The 25437-nt window shown below is 46.3% G+C and overlaps 1 protein-coding gene across 1 annotated transcript in view; it reads left to right on the plus strand.

The window, feature by feature from the left end:
* Positions 1 to 25437, plus strand: part of kif26ba (kinesin family member 26Ba) — a 366177-nt gene that overhangs the window by 87952 nt on the left and 252788 nt on the right. The window contains exon 3 of the mRNA XM_087991166.1: positions 16520 to 17062. Coding sequence (XP_087847292.1) covers positions 16520 to 17062 — 543 coding nt within the window. The remainder of the gene's footprint in view (positions 1 to 16519; positions 17063 to 25437) is intronic.

The following is a 25437-nucleotide window of genomic DNA, read 5'->3' on the forward strand; positions in this document are numbered from 1 at the left end:
TGTTCCCACTACATGGCCATTTCTGGGGATTAGTTACAGCAGAAGTCTCTCATTTGTGATAGTGCCCAGCTCTTTTGTTGAGGGTGGTTACAGCTGGCAGTCTTGTCAAAGGAAGACACATGGCATTTTTCCCAATTAACCCTCACCCATCCCTAAAGACAGATATTTCACAGCATGCTTAATGAAATTCCTTGGCTGAAAACTGAGATGAGTGCTTGTATCTTTTTAGAATACTGAGATTCCTTTTTGGTGGATTTTACAGGTTGCAAGTCACACATTCTTCGTTGAGGTCAGTGCAAAAAATACCACATGTCATGCCAATTTTGACTGTCACTTGCTCAGTGTGGGCATGTTCGGTTGGTACCTGTTTGTTCAGTCTTGATAACAAATGGATAAGGCTAATTTTATTGGGGGCAGAAGTTATTAGTGAGGTTGTTTATTAGGCAGGACAATGCCACAGGGCTCTGTGTACTTGAGTTTAATGTTTAACAGATCCTGCTGTTGTCACTGGCACATCATACTACAGCTCGATTTCTCTGCTGCATCTTCATGTTAACTTACACTGACACAACATGATTGTGTATCTATTCAGTTCCACAGTGAGCCTGTACACATGAACTGGCTCTATAGTTGTGCGTTGACTCTGCAGTTGTGTACTCACTCTTGGTCATGCTCTGGATATGCACTGGTCCTGAGGGTGTGTATTGGCGCTGAGGGTGTGTATTGGCGCTGAGGGTGTGTATTGGCTCTGAGGGTGTGCACTGGCGCTGAGGGTGTGTATTGGCTCTGAGGGTGTGTATTGGCGCTGAGGGTGTGCACTGGCGCTGAGGGTGTGCACTGGCGCTGAGGGTGTGCACTGGCGCTGAGGGTGTGTATTGGCGCTGAGGGTGTGTATTGGCTCTGAGGGTGTGTATTGGCTCTGAGGGTGTGTATTGGCGCTGAGGGTGTGTATTGGCGCTGAGGGTGTGTATTGGCTCTGAGGGTGTGTATTGGCGCTGAGGGTGTGTATTGGCTCTGAGGGTGTGTATTGGCGATGAGGGTGTGCACTGGTCCTGAGGGTGTGTATTGGCTCTGAGGGTGTGTATTGGCTCTGAGGGTGTGTATTGGCGCTGAGGGTGTGTATTGGCTCTGAGGGTGTGTATTGGCTCTGAGGGTGTGTATTGGCTCTGAGGGTGTGTATTGGCGCTGAGGGTGTGTATTGGCTCTGAGGGTGTGTATTGGCTCTGAGGGTGTGTATTGGCTCTGAGGGTGTGTATTGGCTCTGAGGGTGTGTATTGGCTCTGAGGATGTGTATTGGCGCTGAGGGTGTGTATTGGCTCTGAGGGTGTGTATTGGCGCTGAGGGTGTGTATTGGCGCTGAGGGTGTGTATTGGCTCTGAGGGTGTGTATTGGCGCTGAGGGTGTGTATTGGCGCTGAGGGTGTGTATTGGCTCTAGGAATTTGCTCAGGTTGTGAGACTCAAGACACTCAAATTTGGGAGATCCAAGGCTTAGGTTTTGGGTTGATTGGCTGGGAGGGGTTGTTACATTAATCCTGGGTTATGCAGGGACAATAAGACTCATCAATGTCCTGTTTGAGACCATAATTTTGTCCTGTCCTTTCTGAATATCAATACTATGGCGACAAGAGCAGGTCAGAATCCTGCAACCAATGACTCTCATCCTGACAGCCCAAAGCCTACCCACCGTCTATAAGGAGTGTGATTGAACACTCGTGGATGTTGCCTGGATGAATGCAGCTCCAACAACACTCAGGAAACCTGACACCATTCAGGACAAAGCAGCCTGCTTGATTGGCACCACGTCCATCACCTTCTCCTTCCACCACTGATGCTCCGTGGCAACACTGTGTGTGTGCCATCTACAAGATGCTCTGCAAAGAGACGCTAAGGCTTCTTTGGCAGCACCTTCCAAACCCATAACCGTTACCAACTGGAAGGGCGAGGGGAGCCAGCTGCAGGTCCCTCCAGCCAGACTTGGCCATGCATTGCTGTTCCTCTCTGTTGCCAGGTCAAAATCCTGAAAACCTCTTCCTAATAGCACTGGGGGAGATAAAAACTTCACCGCATGGACTGCGATGGTTCCCCACTTTCTCAAGGGGAGGTTGGGATGGTAATGATTGCTGGTCTAACCAGTGAGATTTATATCTCATGAATGAATGAAAGTTGCTCCGTCATTGATGGAAGTGCCTTCAATTGCCTGGGCTCCAAATTCCAGAATTCCCTCGCTCCATCTCTCTACCTTGCTTTCTTCCTTGCACACTTCCAAGTCTACCTCTTTGGCCAAGTTTTGACTAGATCCAGCATCATCTTTGTTGCTGAGTGTCATGTAGTAATTCTGTGAAGTGGCTTGTGACAATTTATTGTGTTAAGGGTGCTATGTAAATGTAAGTTGTTTTTATTGAATATGGATGTTAAGGGACACTTGGCACTTGATAGTGTTGTAGGCGATGAGAAGCTGCTCCCAAAGAGAGGGGAGTAACTCAGCAATGGGCACTCACCTGCGTGAGAGTGATATCTTCCCTGCAAACAGGAGAAGATTGAAAACCTGGATCCTTATCTTGTGAAATGAAGTGAATGCATATGGGGAGGGGGAAGGGTTGGGTAAACACCACAGCTTTAAAAGTAGAGGCTGAAATCTGCTGTGATCATGCAGCACCTTCTCCCCATGTCAGCCCTTTTAACCTCCTGTCGATAATTCACTGGGGTGATGGCAGATTTAATTGCGCTGTTGTCCTCAATCCACTTTAGCTGGCAAGTACCTCAGCAAATAAAACTAGATCAGTTATGTATTGAATGCATGCCAATTGATCTCCTTCTCCATCCTGTCCTCTCCCTTCCTACATCAGCATTAATACGTAAAATATATTGTATCTTTATAACAACAAGGTCACTCAAAATACTGAACATAAATCAGTCATTGAAGATGCAACAAACCTAGTTTTAGAGTAATTAAATTATTCAGCACAGTCCATCTGACCAAGTATCCCAAACTAAAGTAATGCCATTTGCCTGTATTTTGCTGATATTCCCTCCAAACCTTTCCTGTTCACAGGCTGTTCGAATGTCTTTTACATGTTGTAACTGTCCCTGTATCTATCGCTTCCTCTGGCAGTTCATTCCACGTACAAACCACCCTCTGTGTGGAAAGGTTGCCCCTCAGGTCCCTTTTAAACCTTTCTCATCTCTCTTTAAAGATATGCCCCCTGGTTCTAAACTCCTCCAACCCCACGCAAACACCTTTACTTTTCACCCTAATCATGCCCCTCATTATTTTATAATCCTGTATAAGGTGAAAGTGAGGACTGCAGATGCTGGAGATTAGAGTCAAAATTAGTGTGGTGCTGGAAAAGCACAGCAGGTCATTCCTGATGATGGGCTACTGCCCGAAACCTCGATTTTCCTGCTCCTCAGATGCAGTCTGACCTGCTGTGCTTTTCCAGCATCACTCTAATCTTGACTCTAAAGCTCTATAAGGTCAACCCCTCAGCCTCTGACACTACAGGGGAAAAGGTCCAGGCTATTCAGCCTCTCCCTACAGCTCAGACCCTCCAATCCTGGCAAAGACTTCAAAATCATTTCTGCATTCTTTCAAGTTTCACAACGTCTTTCCTAAAGCAGGGAGACCAGAACTGAATGCAGTATTCCAAAAGTGGCCTCACCAATGTCATCTGGGTTATATGTATTCCCACAGAACATTGATAAAATGCCATGTGACCCAACACTGTTAAAACATGCTTCCTGAAACACTGCTTTTCAATATATTACACTTCACACATTGTAAATAATTTGTGCATGGTGTATATATTGTGTATTGTGGAAGCTCAATCAGTCAGCATGTGCATGATAGAATTTGATAGATTTTTGGAGGCATACTGTATTCAGGGAAATGGAGACAGTGGTATTGGAGATAAACAGCTACTATCTGTTTGAGTGGTGAGAAGGCTCAGTGAGCTAATTGGCCTTTGTCTGTTCCTGTTGGCCAATTGAATCTGGAGTGTGGGGCATGGGAGAATGTAGAGCTGAGGTTAAAATCAGATCAGCAATGGTCTTATTGAATGGTGTGGTGGGCCTGAAGGGCCAGGGTTGCTGCTTTTCTTCCTTGTTCGTATGTTTCATATGATTTATCCAAGGTGGCACCTGCAGTGGGAGCTTACTCATCATGTGATTTGTTGCCCTATGATGTTGATAGGTTTATTTGTGTGGTCTGAGTTGGGGTTTAGGAGTTAGGGGTGCATGGGTCGGAGCAGAGATTGACCCTGATGATAAATCCTTCAGTCCTGATGAAGGGTTATGCCTGGAACGTCGACTCTTTAGCTCCTCAGATGCTGCCTGACCTGCTGTGCCTTTTCCACACTTTATCGACTCTGACTCTCCAGCATCTGCAGTCCTGACTGTCTTCCTTCACTTACTAACTGCTCCATCCCTCAGTTGCCATGAGGTGGATCATAAGCTCCCTCCAACCCTGGGTTTGGGACAGACCAGAAGTGATTTACCTTCCCTTCTTCTCATCAGGAAATGAAGGGCATGGCCACCATCCTCCCATTTCATCTCCCATCCTGGTGTTCTCTGCAGCAGTTGGAAGGGTTGTAAATATGGAAAAGACGTCCATTTCCAGCTGTGTTAGCTCTCACTTTCTGGGAACATGACTGTTGTTTTCCAGTTCCAATCCAGAGACCTGAGCTAAAACTGAGGCTGAACAATCTCAGGGCCATACTGACAGGGTTCAGCTCTGTTTGAGGTGCCATCTCTCACATGAGTCGTTAAATTGTGAGCCTTTTACTCCTCCGTTAGGTCAACGTGAAAACCATTATTTTGAAATGGAGCAGACAAGTCCTGGTCAATATTTACTGCTCAAGGAGCATGTTTAAACCAAATTGAATTGTTGTTTGTGGGAGCTTGCTGTGCACAAATTGGCTGCGACTCTTCCTACATTATAGTGGTGACTACATGTCAAGAAATTGATTCAAAAGCCGCTTTGGGATGTTGCAATGTCATGAAAGACACTACGGAAGTTCAAGTCTTTCTCCTTTTCTTCCGACTCATGAATGGTATTCATATTCCCTATGGTTGATTTGTTGCATGTTTTCTTTTGTTTGTTCATGGGACGGGGGCAGTGCTGGCCACTCCAGCATTGATTGTCCATCCCGGATTGCCCACAAGAGGTGATTGGATTCGAGTCACTGGTTGACCATCCACGAGACATTGTCCTGTTTGAATTGCTCAGGAAAGACTTGGTGTTGTGTGAGGGTTATGTACTGTCTGGGTGGCGTAGCAGGCTGCCATGACATGTGACATCCCTTTCCAGGCTTCAATTAAACTGAGTTTGAAAATGCATTGGTGTCAGAACCTTTGGGACAATGCTATAGGAGGGAATTAATGCTATCCATGTATCGGCCCCTCGGAGCAAGATGGTAGCTGCAGCTACTGCACATGAGGGTATCAGAGACAACCCTTGGTCAGGCAGAGACTGTTTATTAGAGCAGCCAGTCATGTCCTGATCAAGAGAAGCTCATTCAAACACTGAGGAGGTTCAAGAACATAGAGGTTTGAAGTGATTGTGGCAGGCGTAGGATGATGCCTTTGACACTAGCCTTTGAGATCACTTCAGTGGCTCGCTGTCTGCCCTTGTCAGTTAAAGCTTTGCAGAGCACCTTTGAAATGACTTCATTGACACCACTGTCTTCTATCTAACCTCTGGGAAATGGTGTCTGGAGTGCACGGAGGAGTGTAGTGGCTTCACAGCATTATCTTTTGGCTCTGCCTTTCATGATATTTGGACGAGCAGATTCATTGGCGAGACATTTATAATCCAGGCTTGGAGGGGTAATGTGACTATGTGATGAGGGACATGGATAGGGTGAATAGCTGAGATCTTTTTCCCAGCATGAGGAGTGCAAAAACTAGAGGGCATTGGTTTAAGGGGAGAGGAAAGATTTAAAAAGGACCAAAGGGGGTATGTGTATGGATTGAACTGCCAGAGGAAGTGGGAGAAGCTGGTACAATTACAGCATTTAAAAGGCATTTGGATGGGTATATGAACAGGAAGGGTTTAGAGGGATATGAGCCAAATGCTGGTAAATGGGACTAGGTCAGATTGAGATGTCTGGTCAGCGTGGATGAGTTGGACTGAAGGGTCTGTTTCTGTGCTGTAAACTCTGTGACTCTATGGGGCTGACTTCAACTCAATCAGTCTGCAGACATGGACTATGCACGTGCAAATTAGGAGCAAGGGAAGGCTGTTTGGCCCCTCATATGTGCTCCATCTTTCAATGGGATCATGGCTGTAGCCTCAACTCCATTCTCTCGCCTAAGACTCACCCCCCCCCACCCCAAATAATTTTTGACTCCCTTGAATAAAGAGAGCATCTGGGTTAATAGACAATAGACAATAGGTGCAGGAGTAGGCCATTCTGCCCTTCAAGCCTGCACCACCATTCAATATGATCATGGCTGATCATCCTTAATCAGTATCCTGTTCCTGCCTTATCTCCATAACCCTTGATTCCACTATCCTTGAGAGCTCTATCCAACTCTTTCTTAAATGAATCCAGAGACTGGGCCTCCACTGCCCTCTGGGGCAGAGCATTCCACACAGCCACCACTCTCTGGGTGAAGAAGTTTCTCCTCATCTCTGTCCTAAATGGTCTACCCCGTATTTTTAAGCTGTGTCCTCTGGTTCGGCACTCACCCATCAGCGGAAACATGTTTCCTGCCTCCAGAGTGTCCAAACCTTTAATAATCTTATATGTCTCAATCAGATCCCTTCTCAGTCTTCTAAACTCAAGGTTATACAAGCCCAGTCGCTCCAGTCTTTCAGAGTAAGGTAATCCCACCATTCCAGGAATTGACCTCGTGAACCTATGCTGCACTCCCTCAATAGACAGAATGTCTTTCCTCAAATTTGGAGACAAGAACTGCACACAGTACTCCAGGTGTGGTCTCACCAGGGCCCTGTACAGCTGCAGAAGAACCTCTTTGTTTCTATACTCAATCCCTCTTGTTATGAAGGGCAGCATGCTATTAACCTTCTTCACTACCAGCTGTTATAATATCATACCTCAATTAGAAGCCCTTTTGCCTGTATCCCACCTCAGCCGTTACATCCCTCCCCCAGCGCTCATAAATCCATCAGGTCATTCCTAGCCACCCCCAAGAGACTAGTGAACAGATACAGCAAGTAGGAGAAAGTGAGGACTGCAGATGCTGGCAATCAGAGCTGAAAATGTGTTGCTTGAAAAGCGCAGCAGGTCAGGCAGCATCCAAGGAACAGGAGAATCGACGTTTCGGGCATAAGCCCTTCTTCAGGAATGAGGAAAGTTTGTCCAGCAGGCTAAGATAAAAGGTAGGGAGGAGGGACTTGGGGGAGGGGCGTCGGAAATGTGATAGGTGGAAAGAGGTCAAGGTGAGGGTGATAGGTCAGACTGGGGTGGGGGCGGAGAGGTCAGGAAGAAGATTGCAGGTTAGGAAGGCGGTGCTGAATTCGATGGATTTGACTGAGACAAGGTGGGGGGAGGGGAAATGAGGAAACTGGTGAAATCCGAGTTCATCCCTTGTGGTTGGAGGGTTCCTAGGCAGAAGATGAGGCGCTCTTCCTCCAACCGTCGTGTTGTTGTGGTCTGGCGATGGAGGAGTCCAAAGACCTGCATATCCTTGGTGGAGTGGGAGGGGGAGTTGAAGTGTTGAGCCATGGGGTGGTTGGGTTGGTTGGTCCGGGTGTCCCAGAGGTGTTCTCTGAAACGCTCCGCAAGTAGGCGGCCTGTCTCCCCAGTATAGAGGAGGCCACATCGGGTGCAGAGGATGCAATAGATGATGTGTGTGGAGGTGCAGGTGAATCTGTGGCGGATATGGAAGTTTCCTTTGGGGCCTTGGAGGGAGGTGAGGGGGGGAGGCGTGGGCGCAAGTCTTGCACCTCCTGCGGTTGCAGGGGAAGGTGCCGGGAGTGGCGGTGCTCCTTGGTGGAGTGGGAGGGGGAGTTGAAGTGTTGAGCCACGGACTGGTTGGGTTGGTTGGTGCGGGTGTCCCAGAAACGTTTCAGAGAACACCTCTGGGACACCCTGATCAACCAACCCAACCACCCCGTGGCTCAACACTTCAACTCCCCCTCCCACTCTACCAAGGGTATGCAGGTCCTTGGACTCCTCCATTGCCAGACCGTAGCAACACGACGGTTGGAGGAAGAGCGCCTCATATTCCGCCTAGGAACCCTCCAACCACAAGGGATGAACTCAGATTTCTCCAGTTTCCTCATTTCCCCTCCCCCCACCTTGTCTCAGTCCCAACCGTCGAACTCAGCACCGCCTTCCTAACCTGCAATCTTCTTCCTGACCTCTCCGCCCTCACCCCCACTCCGCCCTGTCACCCTCACCTTGACCTCCTTCCACCTATCGCATTTCCAACGCCCCTCCCCCAAGTCCCTCCTCCCTACCTTTTATCTTAGCCTGCTGGACACACTTTCCTCATTCCTGAAGAAGGGCTTATGCCCGAAACGTCGATTCTCCTGTTCCTTGGATACTGCCTGACCTGCTGCGCTTTTCCAGCAACACATTTTCAGATACAGCAAGTAATCAGGAAAGCAATAGAATGTTATGCTTTATTATAAGAGGTATTGAATACAAGACCGGGGAGGTTATGATTCAGTTATTTGGGGCATTAGTAAGGCCAACTCTGATGTACAGTGCAGAATATTGGTCGCTGTAATTAATGGAAGGATGTTAATGCAATGGAAGCAGTTCAGAGAAGGTTAACTGAAAATTCAGAGAAGGTGAATAAATGAAGTCCCCAGGTTACGAACGAGTTCCATTTTTTCCACTGTTCGTAAGCTGAATTTGTGCGTAAGTCTGAATAGATACGGGCAAATTAGTCCGCCCGTTCGTTAGGACGAAACATTGTACGGAACTCAGATTTTAAAACATAATTCTTAAAAATGAGAGGCCGGAGATCGGTTTGTAAGTACGGGACGTTTGTAAGTCGGGTGTTTGTAACCCGGGGACTTCGTGTACCTGGAATGAGCACATTGCCTTATAAGAAAAGGCTAGACTGGCTAGGCCTGTATCCTCTGGAGTTTAGAAGAGACGGAGGTGACTTACTTGAAACATGAAACAGGTGGCTCTGGCAAGGATCTTTCCTTTTGTGGGAGAATCTAGAAATAAAGGTTATAGTTTAAAAAAGGAAGACAGTTTAAGATTAAGATGAGCCAACATTTTTCTCCCAGAGTGTTTGGAATTCCCTTCCTCAAAAGCTTTTCGTCTCCTGGTTGTTTATTTTTATCTTCTAAAACCCTGACACTACCGCCAAGCAGGCATTTATTCCCCAGCATCCAAGTTGTGTGTCTGCAGGTAGAATTCAGCTTACAAGTGCAGAAATCTTTATTCATATTCCACCACCAGGAAGAAAGGAAATCCCCTGGGTGGCCAGTGATGGAATGTCCAAACTCAACGCAGACAGTCACCCCGAGGCTGGAGTTGAACCTGGGTCCCTGGCACTGTGAGGCAACAGTGCTAACCACTGAGCCACCAATCAGATCTTGCTTATAGATCTTTGGAGGGAAACCCCCACAGACAGGAGATTATTCAAACCCCACACAGACAGTCACCCAAGGCTAGAATCAAACCCAGGTCCCCGGTGCTGTGACACAGCAGTGCTACCCACTGAGCCACTGTACCACCCATCAGATCCTGCTTATATTGGTCAGCCAAGGCTTTCCTGATTGGCACAGGTGAACAACCCCAACCTAGAACCACATAGTTAACAAGGTCAACCTGTTCACAGTCTCCGCAGTATACCACTGAGCAGACCTTCCACTTGTGTCTCTAGAAGCTAAAAAATGTGTTGCTGGAAAAGCGCAGCAGGTCAGGCAGCATCAATGGAGCAGGAGAATCGACGTTTCGGGCCTCTGATCTCCAGCATCTGCAGTCCTCACTTTCTCTAGAAGCTAATCCAAGAAAGACAAAACCAGCACAGGACAGGGTTAAATTGATCATTAATGCAGATTCTCAACCCTTCCTAGGATGTTGGCATGTGTTTCCTGGAACAAGGAGAAAGGCCTTTGCTTCTTGAGGTAGGCAGTGTGTCAAAGTAGAAGGAAGTGTGACCCAGTGGCTGATTAACTCGGAACCTGGCCCAGTCGAGATTTTAGTCAATTTTGCTGGAAGGCCTCAAGGGAAAATTGCAACATCCATAATTAATGTCCCTTTTAAGCACCATTATACCATATATCCATAGATCTCATGTTTAATAATTAACACTTAAAATTCAAGCTGCCATGTTGCCGAATCAATAATTAAAATTGGCTTCTTGAGATACTTTTGTTTCCCATGGCTCTGTTGGTTGCGGCTGAAGAAGCATCTGGTTCTCATTTCAGCCCTCAGAGTTGCTCAGTTAACAAAACCCTCATTAATCTGGCTGGTTTGAAATGGTAATGGATGGTGTGAGCACACGTGGGAGGGGTGACAGCATCAGAGGGAGATAAAGAGAGACAGAGTGAAAAACTGCTGGAGAGAGAGAGAGGAACAGGACAGAGTGAAAGGGGAAGTGATCCACGAGAAGAAGACAGAGAGAAAGAGAATGGTGAGTACAAAGGAGGACAGAAAGAAAGAGAGAGTGACCAGGAGAGCAGGAGAAGGGTGAAATCTCTGCCTTTGGCTCCTCACTATTTATAAGATAGTAACTGTAGAGTTAGGGCTTTCTACACTGTGAGTTGCAACCTCACTTTGGGGATCATGAGCTCTGAAACATTAATGGCTGCCGTAGGGCCTGGTCTGAATGTGAACACCTTTTTCCCCTTGTTTGGTGGTGGCTGTGCTGTGGAAGAAGGCGGAATAGTAAATAATATTGGAAGCAAAGACAGTTCAGGCACTCAGGTCACCTAGAGATGGGAAGAGGTTTCAAAGTTAAATATTTACTTGAAACAAAAAGGAGTTATGTACAACCATTTAATGTATTGTATGTGTGTGCGTTAGAGCATGTGGGCATTCTTGCCTGTATGTGTTTGCATGTGTATATGTGAATGTGTGTTTATGCGTCCATGTGTTTTATGTGTGGGTCTATGTGCATGCACATATTTGTATGGGGAAGGGGCAATGTAAAGGATGGAGTAGACCTGGGGACTTGACAAAAGTAAGGAAATGAGGAAGTTGGGGGTTTGTGGAGCAGGCAAGGTGTGAGAAAATGACTTGGAAAAAAAACTTGCATTTATTTGGTGTCTTGACACAGGTTAGAAATCCCGAGAGATGGAACGGGGGTTTGGGGTCTGAGTGGATTGAGGTGTTGCTTGACCAGGAGCCAGTGTTGACAGGGACTGGATTGGGTGCAGGTCAGGGCATGAATGGGTGGAGGGGACAATGTAGGTTTGGCATGGTTTGATTCAACTGCAGGGGAATCCGAAATGGTAAAAGATCAAAGGAAAGTTCAGTAGAATTGGACACTTGATAATCCAAAGTTAGGTTGTCAACTATGAGAGGATAGATTCCTGGAGATCTCGTCCCATGACCTCCATTGCTGCACCCATGCGCTCCCACCCATTGGCTAACTGATTGTCAATTCTAAATACTCACCAAAATCCCATTTTCCTTGGGCTGGAACCTTTTTTTTTATTGTTTGAACAGATGTGAACATCACAAGCAAGGTCAGATTTGTTGCCTGTCCTTAGTGTGCCTTGATCGGTGAGACGTGTGCAACAGTTGGCTCTATCTTCTTGCAGTATTTCTTTTTAGGTTCTATTACTCCAAAGCCAAAATTTTTGTGGAATTCAATAGCTGATTTGTTACTGATAAATACTGCAGATAAATATTGTCAAAAGACCCAACCTTTTCACAAATGTTTCGCACTTGGTAAGGCATTTTTGTCCCTAATTCTGTAAGCTCTCCTAATCTCCAGCACTCTTTGTCAAATCTGTCATTGTAACTTGCAGGGAAGATGACTTGGTTTAACTGTGTCAACTACAGTGTGGAAACAAGCCCTTCAGCCCAACAAGTCAACACCAACCCTCTGAAGAATAACCCACCCAAACCCATTTCTCTCTGACTAATGCACCTAGCACTATAGGCAATTTAGCATGGCCAATTCACATAACCTGCACATCTTTGGATTGTGGGGGGAAACCCATGCAAAACTCAGGGAGAATGTGCAAACTCCACAGTCGCCTGAGGTTGGAATCGAACCTGGGTCCCTGGCACTGTGAGGTAGCAGTGCTAACCACTGAGCCACCATGCTGCCCATAAGCTGTTTGACAATGTGTGGAGTAACATCTCCAAACTCATTCTGACTACACTCCATGATGGGCAGGCACTTGTCCATCTTCACTTGATGACTCAGCGGCAGGGAGCAGGAAGATGGAAGTGAATTACCTAAACTCACTAACACATACCACTTGCGACACATGCTCCATGCCACCCACTCTTACCTCTGACCTCAAGGCCATTGGATGATCATCTGGATAGGAATAGTGTGCAGGGATAAGGGGAAAAGGCTGGAGATTGGCATGAGGTAATAGAACCAGTGAGGGCACAAAAGGTTGAATTGGCTTCAGTACCTCAATGATCTGGTTTTAGGCCATTTCCAAGTCAATCCCATTCTAGAGTAAGGATAGCAGATTTACTTCTGTAAAGGACAAATCAGGTAGGTTTTTAATAACAAAAGATGATAATGGCATCCCATTAGCTTTCTCATTCCACATTTATTAATTGAATTTTAATTTCAGCCCTTGGGATTTGAAGGTAACCTGGGCCTCTTGATGCCTAACAATATTACCACCAAGCTTCAAGCCGCTGAGTTCATTGTTCATTTCCAGTGTCCTATATTGAATAACTATTCAACATTTTCACTGAAATTCAAGTAAAAGATCTTGATGAGCTACAAATCTCCTGAATCTGGTGATAGGTTTTTCGTTCCTGGGGACTCTAGGCCAGTGCTGGAGGGTCGGAAACCTGGGGCTGGAGTTTAGTGTTTACAAGCCTCAGTGCTCTGAGCAGAGGTCAGGGTTACGAGTTCTTTTCAGTAAATGGATTCCAGGTGGTTGGAACTGCAGAATGATTAGTTAGAGGCACAGCCATCATAAAGTAGTAACAATTTGAGGCAATAGCGGGGCCACTTCCAAAATGAGCAGCTTGGCTTCGTTTGCAAAAAAAAACCCCTAATTGTCTAGATTTATAAGGTCCTCGCAGCAGGCCTAATCGACAATCTCTCAGAGTTCCTGACCTCCTGGCTATAATTATAGAGCTGCTCACACCCACATCATCATCATCATCATCATCATCATCATGTCTTCATTTTATTCTGATTTCTCCACAGGATGTGGGTGTAGTCCATGTTTAGTGTCTTCCCCTCATTTTGCTCGAGAAGACTTTGAATCGCAGCATTGTTTGACACAACCTAGTGGCCTGTAGGAAGGTGCGAAATAGTAACGGAATCTGTCCAGTCAGCTTCTGGACTGGCCTGCTATTCAGTGGGAATACTGTGAACAGTTTTGGGCCTCTTATCTAAGGAAAGATACATTGGCATTGGAGGGAGTCCAGAGAAGGTTTGCTGGGCTGAGACCAGGTATTGAGGGACTGTCTTCAGAGGAAAAATTGGATTTAATGGAATCTAAACAATGAAAGATACCTGCAAGATTCCTAGAGGTGATGCGGAAAGGCTATAGAGTCATAGCCATCGCGATATACAGGATGGAAACAGACCCTTCGGTCCAATTCGCCATGTGGACCAGATATCCTAATTTTATCTAGTCCCATTTCTCAGCATTTTGTTCACATCACTCCAAACCCTTCCTATTCATGTACCCATTTTAAATTTTGTAATTGTACCAGACTCCACCACTTCCTCTGGCAGCTCATTCCATACACATACCATCCTCCGTTGCTCCTCAGGTTCCTTTTGAATCTTGCCCCTCCCACCTTAAACCTATGTCCTTTAGTTTTGGACTCCCCTACCTTGGGAGAAAGACCTTGGCTATTCACCCTATCGATGCCCCTCATGACCTCTATAAGGTCACCCCATAGCCTCCGATGCTCCAGGGAAAACAGCCCCAGCCTGTTCAACCTCTCCCTATAGCTCAAACCATCCAACCCTGGCAACATTCCTTGTAAATCTTTTCTGAACCCTTTCAAGATTCACAATACCCTTTCCGTAGCAGGGACACTAGAATTGAACGCAGTATTCTAAAAGGAGCCTAACTAATGTCCTGTACAGCCGCATCATGGCATCCTAACTCCTATACTCAATGCACTGACCAATAAAGGCAAGCGAAACAAATGCCTTCACTATCCTGTCTACCTGTGACTGCACTTTCAAGGAGCTATGAACCTGCACCCAAAGGTCTCTTTGTTTGGCAACACTCTCCAAGTCCTTACCATTACGCGTATAAATCCTACCTTGATTTATCTTCGGAAAACACCTCACATTTATCCAAATTAAGTTCCATGTGCTGTTTCTCGGCCCTTTTGCCCACCTGATCAAGGTCCCATTGTACGCTGAGGTAACCCTCTTCACTGCCCACTCTGCCGTCAATTTTAGTGTCATCTGCAAACTTACTACCATTCCTCCTATATTCACTTCCAATCATTTACATGAATTACAAAAAGCAGTTTGTACCCTTGTCCGAGAGTCTAGGTTCAGAGGGCAAAATCTCAGAATAATGGGCCACCCATTTAAGAAAGAGATGAGGGGGAATTTCATCTTTGAGAGGATTGTGAATCTGTGGAATTCTTTATCACAGAGGGCTGTCAAGGCTGGGTTGTTAAAAGTATATTCAAGGCAGAGATAATTAGTTTTATTTAATCAATAAGGGAGTTGGGTTGTGGAGAAAACGCAGGAGTTGAGAATTATATTGAGTTGAGGATTATCAGATCAACCATGATCTCTTGAATGGCAGGGCAAAGTCGATGGGCTGAATGGCCTATTTCTGTTCCTACATCAACTTGATCATGGCACCTTAAGGATAGTAACCGTGCTTCCAGCACTCAAGAGGTTGGTGGTGAAAGGTTGTTTCCCCTCGTGAGCGAGTCCTGAGCAATGGGACACATTTAAAAGTCGGCGTCTCTATTTGCGACACGGTACAAAAGAATTTGTATCTTTCAGAAAGTGGTTTCTCTGTGGAATTTGCTTCCCCACAGAGAACGATGGAGTAAACACAAAGGACTGCGGTAGCTGGAAATCTGAAACAAAAGTGAGAGTGCTGGAGAAACTCACCAGGGTTGGCAGCGTCTGTTGAGAGAAAAGCAGAGTTGACGTTCTGAGCCCAGTGACCTTTCCGTGGAACTGTGGAGGCTGGGCTTTGGAAACTATCCAAGGCTGAGGTCGACAGACTTTCGATTGATAAGGAGACTCAAGGGAGGGTGGAAAGTGGAGTTGAAGCCACAGTCAGATTATTATCAAATGGTAGAGCAGTCTTGAGGGGACAGGTGGTGTGCTTGTGCTCCTGATTTTCGTGTTCTGCTGTTGTGTTGTAAATAGGCCTGGATTGGACCAACATATTGTTTCCAATAGGTGTGATGCCCTCACTTTGATATGAGGGGAGCCACTTGATCCCCATGCACTACCAGTAATTGGGAGCGATGTCTGTTGACAATGAATGTTCTTTGGTTCATACACGCTGCTCGATGGAGAGGATCTAGCTGAAAGTCAGAACAATTTGTTACATTGTATGTTGCTGCTGAAGCCTTTCATAGTCTCCCTCCAGATTTATCAGCATTTAGGTGGACAACATGGAGTGACACTGGGCTTTGTCACTGAGTAGGGTTTGGCAGGGATTCCTAAATGGAAGAGGGAACAGCTGATGGTGTTGTGTTATTAATGAAGAAATAATTGGGAGAGAACTGTGTGAATACATATTTATTTATGTATATTACTGTTTGGGGAACAAGTAAGCAATGTGTTGAACTTTGTGATGTGCCAGTTGTAATAAAATTCTACTTAGAGAATGACATGCTTGGACTCTGATCCAGCCCCTTTCTGGTGTTTGATGCTGAGGGTGTGCTGCATTATCCAAGATGCTAGTTCTTCGATGATACATTAAACCAAGGTGCCATCCCTTTCAGGTCAACGAAGGTGATGCTATTTTGATGAATACCACTTACGAAGCAGAGCTGGGGAGGTCTCAATATTCGAGAATGTGGTGCTGGAAAAGGGCTGATGAAGGGCTTATGCCCAAAACATTGATTTTCCTGCTCCTCGGTTGCTGCCTGACCTGCTGTGCTTTTCCAGCAACACTCTCTCGACTCTGAGCTCCAGCATCTGCAGCCCTCACTTTCTCCGAGGTCTCCATACTGTCCTGGTCCATATTTATCCGTCAATTGACGTTCCTAAAGCAACTGACGATGCAGTCATTCCACATTGCTATTCACAGTAACATGTCAGCCGTGTGTAGATTGGCTGACATGTTACTGTGGTGATGACACTTCACTACTTCAGTAACTGAGAGGGGTTAAGATGCTGAAGTAAGACAGGTTCTTTGTTGATCGTTGAACAGTGGAAACTGTATACTGTTCTCTCTATTCATGTAGCGTCTCCTTGTTTTGTTCACAGGACCCAGCTTTCTCTGCTCTGATCCACGACAAGTTGCAGGTGCCCAACACTACCCGCAAGGCCTGGAATGAACGTGACAACCGATGTGATATCTGTGCCACCCACCTCAATCAGCTGAAGCAGGAAGCCATCCAGATGGTGCAGACACTGGAGCAAGCAGCCACGCTGGAGCAGTATGACCCACTGCCAGGCTCCCCCCCACCCCTCTCCAACATCCCCTCGCTGGTGGGCTCACGTAACATTGGCAGCCTGCAGGCCTCTCGGGACTGGGCCTTCGTCCCAGCTGCTTACGCTGCCACCACCACCTATGCCAGCTTCTTGACCAACAAGCATGGCGGCAAACCCAACTCACTGGGCATCGTCGGAGGGGCAGAGAAGAAGGGCGGGTCTCCTGGGCATTCAGTCACCAAGGCCGGGCTGCAGATGGCCACCAGCCCCAGCAACGGCAACATCCTGAGCTCAGTTGCCATCCAGGCCCATCAGTACCTGGAAGGAACATGGTCTGTCTCCAGGACAAACGGTGTGACGCTGTATCCCTACCCAGTAAGTGTTTGCAAGGCACATGACACACAACACATATGTACAGAGATGCACACAGACACACATACAGACACAAACACGCACACAAAACAATAGATACACACGTACATACAGACACAAACAAACATACAAACATGCACACAAACATACAGGCACAGACACAAGCACGCACACAAACCTATAGATACACAAATACATACAGACACAAACACACACAAACCTACAGATACGCATGTACATACAGACACAAATGCACACAAACGTACAGACATAAACATATACAAACATACAGGCACATATATGCAGACACAAACACACACAGACACAAACATGCAGACACAAACACACAAATGCAAACATACAGACACAAAAGACACATACAGACACAAACACACACACACACATACAAACACAAACACACACACAAACATACAGACACAAACATGCAGACACAAACACTCACACAAACATACAGACACAAAAAACACATACAGACACAAACACACACACACACATACAAACACAAACACACACACAAACATACAGACACAAACAAACATACAAACACAAACACACAAATACAAACATACAGGTGCAAACACTCGCACAAACATACAGGCAAAAACATGCAGGCACATACACACATACAAACAAACAGACATAAATATACACACAAATACATACAGGCACAAACACAGACACAAGCATAAACACACATACAGACACAAACACTAATGTACAGACACAAATACACATAGAAACACACACAAACGCAAAACAAACAGACACAAACATACACAAACTTGCAGACACAAACATGCACATACAAACCCAAATTATTGGGATAATGATCCCCATTATCTCCCCTTCCTGTGCCAATCCTCTGCTGGGTTTTGTGTGCATCAAACTGTAATATTTCCTGTGTGAGGCAAGAGAGGAAAGCTCTGGTAAATAATGTGCATGTAAATGGGATCTTGTGCCCTCCTCATCCGTGGCGAGATTGGTGATGGGGGATATTTAATTGGGGAGAGGATGGTAACTAGAGATGTTGCCACCTCTTGCCTGCACCCCAGGCTTGTGGAAGGCCTGCTGCCCATAGAGCTGGAAATGTGTTGCTGGAAAAGCGCAGCAGGTCAGGCAGCATCCAGGGAACAGGAGAATCGATGTTTCGGGCATAAGCCCTTCTTCAGGAATGGGGAAAGTTTGTCCAGCAGGCTAAGATAAAAGGTAGGGAGGAAGGACTTGGGGGAGGGGCGTCGGAAATGTGATAGGTGGAAAGAGGTCAAGGTGAGGGTGATAGGTCAGACTGGGGTGGGGGCGGAGAGGTCGGGAAGAAGATCTCAGTTTAGGAAGGCGGTGCTGAATTTGATGGATTTGACTGAGACAGGGTGGGGGGAGGGGAAATGAGGAAACTGGTGAAATCCGAGTTCATCCCTAGTGGTTGGAGGGTTCCTAGCCGGAAGATGAGGCGTTCTTCCTCCAACCGTCGTTTTGTTGTGGTCTGACGATGGAGGAGTCCAAAGACCTGCATATCCTTGGTGGAGTGGGAGGGGGAATTGAAATGTTGAGCTACAGGGTGGTTGGGTTGGTTGGTCCGGGTGTCCCAGAGGTGTTTTCTGAAACGCTCCGCAAGTAGGCGGCCTGTCTCCCCAATATAGAGGAGACCACATCGGGTGCAGAAGATGCAATAGATGATATGTGTGGAGGTGCAGGTGAATCTGTGGCGGATATGGAAGTTTCCTTTGGGGCCTTGGAGGGAGGTGAGGGGGGAGGTGTGGGCGCAAGTCTTGCACCTCCTGCGGTTGCAGGGGAAGGTGCCGGGAGTGGAGGTTGGGTTGGTGGGGGGTGTGGATCTGACGAGGGAGTCACGGAGGGAGTGGTCTTTACGGAATGCTGATAGGGTAGGGGAGGGAAATATATCCTTGGTGGTGGGGTCCGTTTGGAGGTAGCGGAAATGACGGCAGATGATGCGCTGTACATGGAGATTGGTGGGGTGGTAGGTGAGGACCAGTGGGGTTCTGTCCTGGTGGCGGTTGGAGGGGCGGGGTTCAAGGACGGAGGAGGGGGAATTGGAAGAGATGTGGTGTAGGGCATCGTCGACCACGTCGGGGGGGGAAATTGCGGTCCTTGAAGAAGGAGGCCATCTGGGTTGTGCGTTTTTGGAACTGGTCCTCCTGGGAGCAGATGCGGCAGAGTCGAAGGAATTGGGAGAATGGGATGGCGTTTTTACAGGGGGCAGGATGGGAGGAGGTGTAGTCCAGGTAGCTGTGGGAGTCGGTCGGTTTGTAGTAGATGTCCGTGTTGATTCGGTCGCCTGAGATAGAAATAGAAAGGTCGAGGAAGGGGAGGGAGGAATCTGAGACTGTCCAGGTGAATTTGAGGTCGGGATGGAAGGTGTTGGTGAAGTGGATGAACTGTTCAACTTCCTCGTGGGAGCATGAGGCGGCGCCGATACAGTCATCGATGTAGCGGAGGAAAAGGTGGGGGGTGGAGCCAGTGTAGTTGCGGAAGATGGATTGTTCCACATATCCTACGAAGAGGCAGGCATAGCTGGGGCCCATGCGGGTGCCCATGGCTACTCCTTTCGTTTGGAGGAAGTGGGAGGATTGGAAAGAGAAGTTGTTCAGGGTGAGGACCAGTTCAGTCAGTCGAAGGAGGGTGTCAGTGGAAGGGTACTGGTCGGTACGGCGGGAAAGAAAGAAGCGGAGGGCTTTGAGTAACTGCTGCCCATAGAGGCTGTTAAAGTAGGTAGTTAATGCTTGCCCAAGACCCATCTCCTTCTGCAGTGGATATGGACTCAGCAGGGGGCTGGGCTGTCACCTAGAGACCATGACTGGCGAATCTGTGTGGGGCTGCTTGTGGATTTGTGGGCTTGCTGAGGAGGGATGTTGGTTTCCATATTAAAAGGCATTCTGACTGAGGTTCACGAGGTTGATTCTGGAGTTGCGGGGGTTGGCTTATGAGGAGACACTGAGTAGATAGGGATTATATTCGTTGGAATTTAGAAGAACTGGGGGGGGGGGCTATCTGACAGAAACATATAAAATTATGAGGGGAATAGATAAGATAGACATAGAAAGGATGTTTAGACTGGCAGCTGAAACTAGGACATAACCTCAAAATTAGGGGGAGCAGATTTAGGAGTGAATTGAGAAGGAACCTCTTCACCCATAGGGTTGTGAATCCATGGAATTCCCTGCCCAGAGAAGGAATTCCCTGCCTTTATTGGTCGGGGAATTGAGTACAAGAGTCAGGATGTCATATTACAGCTTTATAAGACTTTGGTTAGGTCACACTTAAGAGTATTGCATTTAATTCTGGTTGCCACATTACAGGAAGGATGTAGAGGCTTTGAAGAAAGTGCAGAAGATGTTTAACAGGATGCTGCCTGGATTAGAGGGTATGACTGTAACGAGAGACTAGAAAAACTCGGGTTGTTTTCTCTGGAGCTGTGGAAATTTGGCAGATGTTATAAAAATTATGAGATGCCTAAATAGGGTTAATGGTCAGAATCTTTTTCCCAGAGTTGAAATATGTAATACTAGGGGGTATGCATTTAAGGTGAACGGGCAAAATTCAAAGGAGATGTGAGGGGCAAGTTTATAACCCAGAGAATGGTGGGAGTATGGAATGCAGTGCCGGGGTGGTGGTGGAGGCAGACACAATAGGGGCATTTAAGAGATGTTTAGACAAGTGCATGAATATGCAATGAATGGGGGGATATGGACCAAGGCCAGGCAGAAGGATTAGTTTAATTTGGCATCATGTTCAGCACAACATTGTGGGCTGAAGGGTCTGTTCCTGTGCTATACTGTTCATTGTTTTATGAGGCACCAAGAAGAAGGGCCCATTGAGACCCCTCCCACCCTCCTTACCCCTTCCCCCCCCCCCCCATCCCTCACCTCTATCCTGGAAATCTTTGGTCTCAAAGGGGTGTAATACCAGTAACTGCCACCGCATTCCCAGTGGTGCCATCACTCAGGAGCATTCTTAAACCAATGTTGCCAATGAAACCTGTGCTCCAATTGACTTCATCTTAGTCCCTTTGGCTTTTTATACAGTTAGAGTCATACAGTATGGAAATAAACCCTTTGATCCAACCAGTCCATGCTGAGTATAATCCTAAACTAAACTAGTCCTGCCTGCCTGCTCCTGGCCCATATACATCCAAACCCTTCCTATTCACCTGTCTATCTAAATGTATTTTAAATGTTGCAATTGTACCCACATCTACCACTTCCTCAGGAAGTTCATTCCACATGCGAACCACCCTCTATGTAAAAAAATTGCCTCTCGTGTCTTTTTTAAATCTCTCTCCTCTTACCCAGTCTTAAAATCCCCCATCCTAAGAAAAAGACAACCCCCGTTAACTCCAAGTATACCTCTCATTATTTTATAACTTCCTATCAGTTCGCCTCTCAACCTCCTACAATGAAAAAAGTCTCACCCTATTCAACATTTCTTTATAACTCAAATCTTCCATTCCCGGCAACATCCTGGTAAATCTCTTCTGAACCCCCTCCAGCTTACTAATATCCTTCCTATGTCAGACTAACCAGAACTGGACACGGTATTCCAGATGGGGCTTCATCAATGTCCTGTACAACCTCAACATGACTTCCCAACTCCTATACTCAAAGGACCGAGCAATGAAGGCAAGCATGTAAAATGCATTTTTAACCACCCAGTCTATATGTGATGCAAACTTCAAAGAATTATGTACCTGCACCTGTAGATTCCTCTGTTCTATAACTCTGTCCAGGGCCCGACTGTTAATTGTTTAAGCCCTATCTTTGTTTGTTGTGCCAAAATAAAATACCTCGCATTCATCCAGCTTGAACACCGTCTGCCATTTATCAGCCCATTAAACCATTTGATCAAGATCCCCGTGTAATATTCAAAAACCTTCTTCACTGTCTACTATGTCACCAATTTTGGTGTCATCCACAAAATTACTAGCCATGCCTTCTATATGCTTATCTAAATCATTTATATAAATGACAAACAAAAGAGGTCCCAGAACCGATCCCTGTGGAACATGGTTGGTCACAGGCCTCCAGTCCAAAAAACAACCATCCATCATTACTCTCTGTCTCCTGCCATTAAGCCAATTATGTATCCCATTGGCCAGGTCAACCTGAATCCCATGTGATCTAACTTTACTAATTAATCTACCATGTGGAACGTTCTCAATGGCTTTACTAAAATCCATATAAACAACGTCTACTGCTTTGCCATCATCAATCTTTTTGTAACTTCCTCAAAAAGCTCAATCAAGTTTGTGAGACACAATTTTCCTCACACCAAACCATGCTAACTATCCCAAATCAATGTTTACCTCACTAAATGTCCATAAATCCTATACCTGCAACAATTTACCCATAAGTGAAGTCAGACTCAGTTTCTTTTTACAAACTTTCTTAAACAAAAGTACAACACTAGCTACCTCCAGTCAACAGGCACTTCACCTGAAGTTATAGATGATGCAAATATTTCTGGAAGGTGTCTTACATTTTACTCCTTTACTTCCCACAACGTTCTGAAAGGCCTTTAGAAAGTTCATTGTTACAACACCTGAGATCACTCCACAGAGGCTGGTATCCCATCACCAAGTCACCTTTTATTTACACATGCACAGGATTTGATACTGATCCAGCTCCCTCAGAGCCAGCTCTCAGAGTGAACAGAACCTCTGACACTTCTGTTTATGCCTGTCAGCCGGGGCTCCCTAATTGGACCAGGTTACCAGCCCCATTCTATGAGGTCCAGCTGGCTGACCTTGTTCTAATCATGACAAAACCCACGGAATTTCCTTTCTCATCCCACTCCTGTTACTTCCTCGGACAGCTCTATGACTCGTGGGAGGCGAAACTTGCTTTTTTAACACCCTCCATGCTGCCTTCTTTTAATTAATGCGTATCTTTCGAGCCCAGACATGAAAAGTTGGAAGGCTGATGCCAAGCGTGTAATGAACTGTGGATTGACCACACCGAGTGCGGTGACCAATTCTGCTTGCCATATTGTAAAATAGATGTGGCAGCTCTGCAGAGGATGGAGGGAAGGTTTGCAAGGGCTGGTGCCAGAAACACATGTCAGGAAAGCATCGAGGAGCAAGGTCACTTGGACATGGTTCCTTTATTATTTACATGACTGGTTTAACTGCTAAGCATTTTCCATTTCCCAATTTTTCCGTTTTCCAGTCTCCAGTCACTGCTTGCTGTTAGCTGATATTTGTGCCTCTCACACAGGAAAGCATTTCCGATCCTTGTACCAATCCAGTCCCTTGCTGGTCCTAACTCTACAGCTAGTCTTGTTTGAAAGTATACATTTATCAAAACAGAATACTGCCCAGGGCAAAAGAGGGAGAAGTCAGACATTAAACCATGCTAACCATTAAACAACATGCCAAATGGAAAAGTACTCCTCACATAATTTGGCTCCACTCTCTTCATTAGGTCCAGTCACAGAACAGAAGGGTGCAAACAGCAGCATGAGCAGAAATATTTATTATGCATTAATGTATCAGCGGCAGGGGAAGTTAACATTATTTAACTATTTCACTAAATTTCCCCACTGTTTCCCAACACACTTCAATGAGAAGGTAGGGACACACTTTCTCCAATGCACACACATACACATGCATGCACGCACACGGACATACACTGTGAATGCCTACTCTCAAATATACCTGTACACAGATAGATACATACATGCTGAGACACACACACACACATAGACACATGCATATATACAAATCTATATTTGCATAGACACTCTCATGCGTAGGTATACACACACATATGCACAAGCATTTATATAAAGTACAGATAGACACACATGCACACACCACACAAATACGCACACTCCTTTTCACATATGCATGCACAGATACATGCGTGACAGCAGCATACACACCTGTGTGTCCAAATACATAAATACAGGTATCCAGCACCTTGGAGAAAGTAAGGACTGAAGATGCTGGTGATCAGAGTCAAGAGTGTGGTGCTGGAAAAGAACAGCGTCCTGATGAAGGGCTTATGTCTGAAATGTTGATTCTCCTGCTGCTCGGATGCTACCTGACCTGCTGTGTTTTTCCAGCACCACACACTCAACCCACAATTTTTGCACCCGTTGACCAAACACTTCCCATGATGTTGCAGATTTTTGATGTTTCTTTTCTACTTTTTTTTAAGAGTTATACAATTCTATTCTGTTTGTGATTTTCTGAAGTACATCAGACCACTCAGAATGGCAGAAGCAGGTACTTGGGACAGGTCCCTGGACTGGAAGTGAACCCTACGTCTGATACTTTTATTGATTAGATTAGATTAGATTACAGTGTGGAAACAGGCCCTTCGGCCCAACAAGTCCACACTGACCCGCCGAAGCGAAACCAACCCATACCCCTACATTTACCCCTTACCTAACACTACGGGCAATTTAGTATGGCCAATTCACCTGACCCTGCACATCTTTGGACTGTGGGAGGAAACCGGAGCACCCGGAGGAAACCCACGCAGACACGGGGAGAACGTGCAAACTCCACACAGTCAGTTGCCTGAGGCGGGAATTGAACCCGGGTCTCTGGCGCTGTGAGGCAGCAGTGCTAACCACTGTGCCACCGTGACATTTGTTTTGTGCAAATGTCATTGTCATTGTCACCAAGCTGCAACTTCCGAAATGTTCTTTCTTTCTCTGAGGGCTCAGTCCTGGACTCATTTAGGTTGCCTGTGTAGTGTGGGGAGAGATGTGAGAACTGCACTGGTGTGTGAGTCTATTTCCAGGCAGCGCTGACCTGTCCTTGCATACATGTACTTTTTACCAGAGTCAGTAGATGGTGTCAGGGTTAGTAACATTGATGGAATGTCTCTCGCTGTTCTCCAAGGAGCTGCATTACCAGCTGACGAAGCATAGTCACCAACTGCACTGGGATTCAGTCAAACCTTGTCAGTCTGGGCCATAATGGCCCATCCCATGATATCGATCAAGAGCTCTGTGGGATGATTGCAAGGTAGAGGACTTCATTAGTGGGGAATTGGATGAGGGGAATTATCAAGGAGGAATATGTGACGTGATTGACCAGTAGAAAAATACTGGTCTCCAGGCATACCTTTACATTCTACTTAATCATCTACTTCACTGAGGGTTCTGTGGAAGTGGGCTACAGTTTAAGGGCTGATGCATGGTTTTTTTTGGCAATGAAAGGGTTACAAGCACACAGCCCTGCAGTGATGAGGAGCAGAACCTCAGTTGTACTTGAGAACAGACCCAGCCTGCAGCCATATAACCCGAGGCCACACTGAGTGGTGCCAGTCGATGCCATTCACTGCTATTGGCTGTGCCTTGTGTTCTCAGTGGCTCCACTAAGACTGTTGATT

Source organism: Chiloscyllium plagiosum, unplaced genomic scaffold (assembly GCF_037043375.1).
Source record: "Chiloscyllium plagiosum isolate Xiang-an unplaced genomic scaffold, Cpla_swu_hap1 HiC_scaffold_10, whole genome shotgun sequence".
Classification (NCBI taxonomy): domain Eukaryota; kingdom Metazoa; phylum Chordata; class Chondrichthyes; order Orectolobiformes; family Hemiscylliidae; genus Chiloscyllium; species Chiloscyllium plagiosum.